The 6,000-nt window shown below is 51.5% G+C and overlaps 1 protein-coding gene across 8 annotated transcripts in view; it reads left to right on the top strand.

Moving 5' to 3' along the window:
* The first annotated feature begins 479 nt into the window (after positions 1-479).
* NCAM1 (neural cell adhesion molecule 1) overlaps positions 480-6,000 on the top strand; it is a 79,065-nt gene continuing 73,544 nt past the window's right edge. For 6 of the 8 annotated variants that reach the window (XM_085209046.1, XM_085209043.1, XM_085209045.1 and 3 more), the window contains exon 1: positions 480-788. In XM_085209046.1, the coding sequence (XP_085065172.1) occupies positions 737-788 (52 nt within the window). In that variant the 5' untranslated portion in view covers positions 480-736. The remainder of the gene's footprint in view (positions 789-6,000) is intronic. The other 2 variants (XM_085209047.1, XM_085209048.1) reach the window with 2 other exon arrangements.

Below are 6,000 nucleotides of genomic sequence, written 5' to 3'. Positions count from 1 at the left end.
AGTTTGAATATTAGGAAAAACTTCTTCTCCAGAAGAGTGGTCGGGCACTGGCACAGCTGCCCAGGGAGGTGGTGGGATCAGCATCCCTGGAGGTGTTCAGGAAATGTGGAGCTGTGGCACGGAGGGATACAGTCGGTGGGCTTCATCGGTGGTAGGTGGGTGGTTGGAGTGGGTGATCTTAGATTCCAGCCTGAATAATTTTGTGATTTTATTTTTTGCCTGAACGGTTCTTCCTCATCAGTGTTCTGTTTAAGAGTCATGAGGAGTCCTTACACGCAGAACTGTCTGCTCATACAGCATTAATGATGGAAATGGTCATTGAGCAACTGAACCGTGTTATTTTGCACTTTATGACAGCGATCAGCTCCGCGCATTTCCTCCCCTATGAAGCACACCCCGTAGTCGCTTCGCTCCGCACCGCGTTTTGCGGGCGGCCGCCAGCGCCCACCGGCGCGGCCTATTTGAGGCGGGCGCGGGCGGAAGGACACGGCGGTGCCCGTCCGATTCAGAGAGCGGCGCGCAGGGATCCGCGCGGTGCTGCGGCGCTGTCAGTCACGGCGGCGGCGCCGGGAGGCGGCCGGGGCGCAGCGGGCGGAGCGGGGACACGCGCGGAGCGGAGCGGCGCGAAGGGGACGCGGGGCAAAAACGGGAAGATCCATCCGGAGGGCCGCGTGGTGCTCCGCCCGCACGGAACGGCTATTTCGGAGCGGCCCCTTTTCCCCCCCCTCCGGCTGCGATGCTGCCCGCCGCCGCGCTGCCCTGGACGTTGTTTTTCCTCGGAGCCGCAGGTACCGGCGGGGCGATGCCGGCTGCGGGCGGGGGCTGCGGGGCGGGGGGAAACCCGGGCCGGGGGCTGCGGGAGCGCAGACAATGGGCGGCGGGGTGCGGCCGCGGCGGGCGCATTGTGAGCGGCGGGGGGAGCGGCTGCACGGGAATGGGTGCGACTGCACGGGAGGGGATGCGGTCGGAGGGGATGCGTCGCGAGTGATGCGACCGTGAGGGAAGGGATGCGATTGTACGAGACGCGGTTGCAAGGCAAAGGATGCGATCGCGAGGGGTGTGATCCTAAGGGAAGGGATGCGATCTCGGGGAAGCGGATGCAATTGCAGGAGATGCAGTTGCACGGGAAAGGATGCGACCGCAAGGGATGCGGTCGCAATTAAAGAGCGGCTGCGGGGAATAAGAAGGAAAAAAGGCGAGCGGCGGAGCAGGGCGGCTGCGGCGGGGGAACGCAGCCGGGACGCGGCGGGGGGGCGCGGGGCGGCGGCGCGGGAGCGTGCGAGGGGCGCGCGCCGCGGCGGCGCGGGGAGCGGCGGCCGTGCACGAGCGGCGCTGCCCGCGCGGGAGGGGAGGGGTCGGCGGCGGCCAATCAGCGCCGTGCTGGAGCGGCCCCCGGGTCGCCGACGGCCCCTGCGACCCTCGGGGGGTGGGCGCGGCCCCGGAGCCGGGCAGGTGCAGCGGGAGGTGCTGCCGGAGCCGAGTCCGCCCCACCCGCTTTCCGAGCACCTGAAGCCCCCCCGCGCTTTGGATCCCCCCCCCGCCCCGTCTTTAACGCCCAGCATCGTTTGCTGCCCCGCTCCTGCGCGTGTTTATCCAATAATAGCAATTAAGAATGCAGAGAGAGCGCCTGGGGAGCTGCGCGGCTGGGACTGGGCTGCTAAAGCTGCATAAAATGATGAATCCCGAGCCCAAATAAAATATTAAAAAGCCAGAACAAAGCGGCAGATGCTGTTGCTGGTAAAGGCAGCCCCAGCCCGTCCGTTCGGCGCTGTGTTATGGGATGCTCCAGGCTGGCACCGACCTCCCCGTGCTGTGATGGGGGAACGCCGTGCTGTGTATTCCCGTTGGCACAGTGATGGTTTAATTTACTGCTAAATTAAAGCGATGTTCTCCCGTAACATAGAACTTGATTTATGGGTCCAGCAGATGGCTCGTCTCCTTTCATTTACATCCCGAGGGCTACGGTTTCATAAATAATAGTCTTTTATGTGAACCTTTTATGTGAGGATACTCTTGACCTAGGCAGAAGTCCTGGCTGGCGTGGTTTTAGGTTGTTGTTTCTTAAAAGACACTTAATATAGCAGTAACTGAATGAATACCCGGTGTTTTAGTGTTAGGGATTGTGGCTGCTCTCCAGGCTGGAAGTGCCTTCGCTCCTCGGCTCATCTCCAGGAGCACATTTTACAGCCAGAGCTCCTTGCCACTGGGAAGCAGCGATTCCTTCCTTGTCGTGGGATTTGGGGTTGGGTGTTTGCGGTGGTGGTGTTTTGTTGGGTTGGTTGGTGGTTTTTGTTTGGCATCACCATGGGTTTGCCTTGACCGGCTGTCAGAAAGCAGAACCAATCGGTGGGGGAAGGAGGAAGGAGCGCCGCATCTGCTGCCATCAGTCTGCAAGGAGCAGAGAAAAGCGTCAGTAAGAGACAAAAAGCACGCTTTATTTTCTCGTTTAAAAGGTCGTCCTGCGTTTTGCTCGTTATTTAACACATCTGCTGTGATCGTTTGTGGAGAGAATGTATGATTCTGTTGTTCCTCTAACCAGCAGCTTGCAAATAGCAGGAGATATTCTGAAGTTAATGAAAGTGCAAGCAGAACCAGATTGGGGAGAAGCTGTTCTTCAGTGGTTTGTCGTAGCTTTTATCCAGGGGACTGTTGGGAAAAGTAGGGCTGTGTCAGCTTTTTCCAGGTGGAGTGAAGAGGTTGTGTCTTTGTTTTCCTGACTTTGTACCCTCACAGAGATTTGCAAGGTGGGTAGAAATAGTGGAGCAGTTGTTGTCTGAGGGCTGGATTGGGATTTTGGAGTCGTTTTCAGTGTACAATGTGGGTGCCTGAAAGGAGACATCTATTCCCAGATACAAAGCAAATAAAAACTATATGTTAAAGTAATTAATTTTCCCCACTTATGGTCCGAGTCTGATGGTTTCCAGTGTATCTAAGAGGGCAAATAATGGCAGTCCATGCAGCAGACAGATGTGCAGCGTCCAAACCTTCCACGAGAGATGAGAGAAAAGCGTGCGCTGAGCTGTGCTGGGCTGTGAGCAGAGATGCTGATGTGTGTGAGAGTGATGGAAGCGAGCGGACAGCTTTGGTTGTGGCATTTTTGGGCAATGGGATACGAATGGGCTCGGACGTCTGAGGTGGCTTTTGTTTTATCACTTGCAGTATGTGTATTGCAGATACTTTGGTGAAGCTGTTTGGACAGATGCAGAACATCAATAATGGCCTTAATCCTGGTAATGTCAGATCTTTGGGCAGCTGCTGATGAAAAGCTTCTTTTTGGGAACGGCTGACAACTGAAGGTTCACCCAATTTAGCAAGTGCAAATTGCTTCAGAAAACCAGAGTTGTAATTTACTGAGTTTGGACCATAGATGCTTCCAACTACATCCAGTTGGACTCAGTGATCCTTATGTGTCCCTTCTGGCTAGGGATATCCTGGGATCTTTGTCTGCACGGTGGGGAAGGTTTGATGGGCCAAGTGGAGATGATAACATGGGTGAAGATGGATACAGCAATACAGCTCTGCGTGGTGGCATTTTGAGATTCTGAGCTCAGTTGGTGATGTCCAACCCATGCCTTGAGGAGATGTCTTGGAAAGTGGAGTGAGCTGAAATCCAGACTGTAGGAGTGCTTTTTGGAAGACGTTTTTTGGCTCCAAAGGGAATGGCAGGAACGCACCCCAAAGCTGTAGGAGGGGAGTGGATGGGTTGTGTGGAGGGATGTTGGTCGGGTGGTGAGTGAGAATTGGTGTCTCCATGGAAATAATATTTTGAGTTGTTATTGGAATTGTGTAATACATCCATACAGATGTTAGTTAATTGTCACTGTAATAAGTTTCTAATGAGGTAGTGAATATTATTTAAAATATTTCAAGTTTTGTAGAATTTATTGCTGTATTTAAAAAAAAAAAAACCTGCTACTAAAAAAAAAGCTATTATTTGTATTTTTAAAATGTGATCTTTTTAACAAGAAGATTGGGATTTATAAAACATTCAAATTTCAATTCTTTTTTTTTTTTTCAACATCTTTGTAGCTGGGATATCCAGGGCTGCATTTAAATATGACACAAAAGATGAACGGTCAATTTGGCGTTGTTTACATAATATTGGTAAATTGGTGTTAACGTGTGGTATTACTGTTAATCTTATGTTTAAAATAAAGAGTGGAAATAATTGAAGGAACCTCGGAATTTGGAAATGCCCGTTGGTGGTTCTTCGCATCCCACAAAAAGCGGGCTGTCTTTGCATATTAATCACTCTTTCAAAGGAAGTTTGCCTTATTTGCATTGTGCATGCACTGAGGAGTCCCATAGTGCGCCTGAGAAAAAAAGGGGGGGGAATCGGAATTGTTGTTCTGAAAAGGGTTTTTATTCCATTCAAGTGGAGGGACTGAATGCAGGAGAATTAGCGCAGTGTTTTGTAGAAGAACAGTCCCATTTGGTCGCTGCGTCGTATGCGGAGCCGGCCCGGCTTTCTGAGTGCTGGGGGTAGGGTTGAGAGGGGAGTGACTCCTCCGCGTGCAGTGTCATCTGTAGGGTGGGAGATGCCCTCAGCTCACCCTGTGTGCACTCTGTGGTGCCTGCCTTCTGAGTGCAGTGACCAAACCTCCAGGCATTTGGAAGACGTACAGGAGATGTAAAGGCTGGGAGCATCTTCAGGTTGCTTCAATTTTGGAATAACAAGCTGTCTTAGGGGTGATCTGCTCCTTTGGTGCTGTGGTTTTAGGCTGTTGTGACCGCTGCTTTGGAGGAAAGTTGGGTCGATGCATACGAGTCTTGCTGTCTTTTCTCCTTTTGACGTCCGTTGGCAAATTCAGGGAAGGTAAGCTTTCCTGTTACAGTAGGCATCCTTGCACAAGGCAGGATCTAAAGTTCAAACTTCAGAAATTTGAACTTCAGGGAATGGTAGAATGGAAGAGTTGTAGAATATCCCAGGTTGGAAGGGACTCCCAGGATCAAACCTATAGAACGGCTCAGGTTGGAGGGGAGCTCAGAGCCCACCCAGTGCCACCCCGGCCATGGGCAGGGCTGCCCCCCACCAGCTCAGGCTGCCCAGGGCCCCATCCCACCTGGCCTGGAGTGCCTGCAGGGATGGGGCACCACAGCTCTCTGGGCAGCAGTGCCAGCGCCTTCTGGCTTCTTCATCATCATCTGGCTCCACACAGCACCGGCTAAAAGTGAACCGGCATGTCTGAAGAAGTGTGCTGGAGAGGATTCGGTGAGTGATGGCTCTCAGACTGTTTTGCTTGGTATCCTAAATGAGAAGATGTGCAGATAGAACACGTGTAGGAGCATTGGCCTGCTGGTTGAGTTTGTAACTGCGGTTGTTCAGAGCGGCGTTGCCAGCACCTGTTTTCAGAACAGGTGAATCCAAATGTATTCCTTTGCTGATATTATTCTATTGGTGGCAATGAGGAAATAAGGCAATCTGTGAAAGGGAGAAAATGTAGCTGGGATAAGTGATGTAGTTGCTGTACTTTCCGAACCCAGAGACGTTACCATATGCTTGTGTTTAATCAATAATATTGAGCTCTGCTGTTTGCTAAAGACTCTGCTATCTCTTTTCTTTTGCTTATCCCTGAATTATCTACTAATTGGGCATATTTTCTTACACGGAAATAAGTTAATTTTGTGTAGTTAGGAAAACATGAGGTACTTCTCTACTAACATGGATTCCATAAGGTTCTGGCCCCAGTGTGAGCCAGTGGCAGTTTGGGATATTCAGCCTGGGGTGAATTTGCTGCGATTTATTTCTGGAAGTTGCTTTTCAGGAATAGAACTGTTGCTGTTTTGGTTGTCTTCTGTAGCAGCAAATAGCTTTTTTTGCTGTCTGGGCAGTAGATGGTTGGGTTTGTGGTTGGTTTTGTGACTGTGAGAAATGTAGGTGTGCACTGGTTAATGCTATTGCTCCGTTACGGTAAAACAGTGTGCTCGGTGCACTTGGAAAGCCCTTTAATAAGCAGTTTAAAATCATCGTAGCTGAGAGTTTAAATAGCACTTGTCAGT

Source organism: Meleagris gallopavo, chromosome 26, assembly GCF_905368555.1.
Source record: "Meleagris gallopavo chromosome 26, MGAL_WU_HG_1.1, whole genome shotgun sequence".
In the NCBI taxonomy this organism is placed as follows: Eukaryota; Metazoa; Chordata; class Aves; order Galliformes; family Phasianidae; genus Meleagris; species Meleagris gallopavo.
This window is presented reverse-complemented; position numbering and strand designations above follow the sequence as displayed.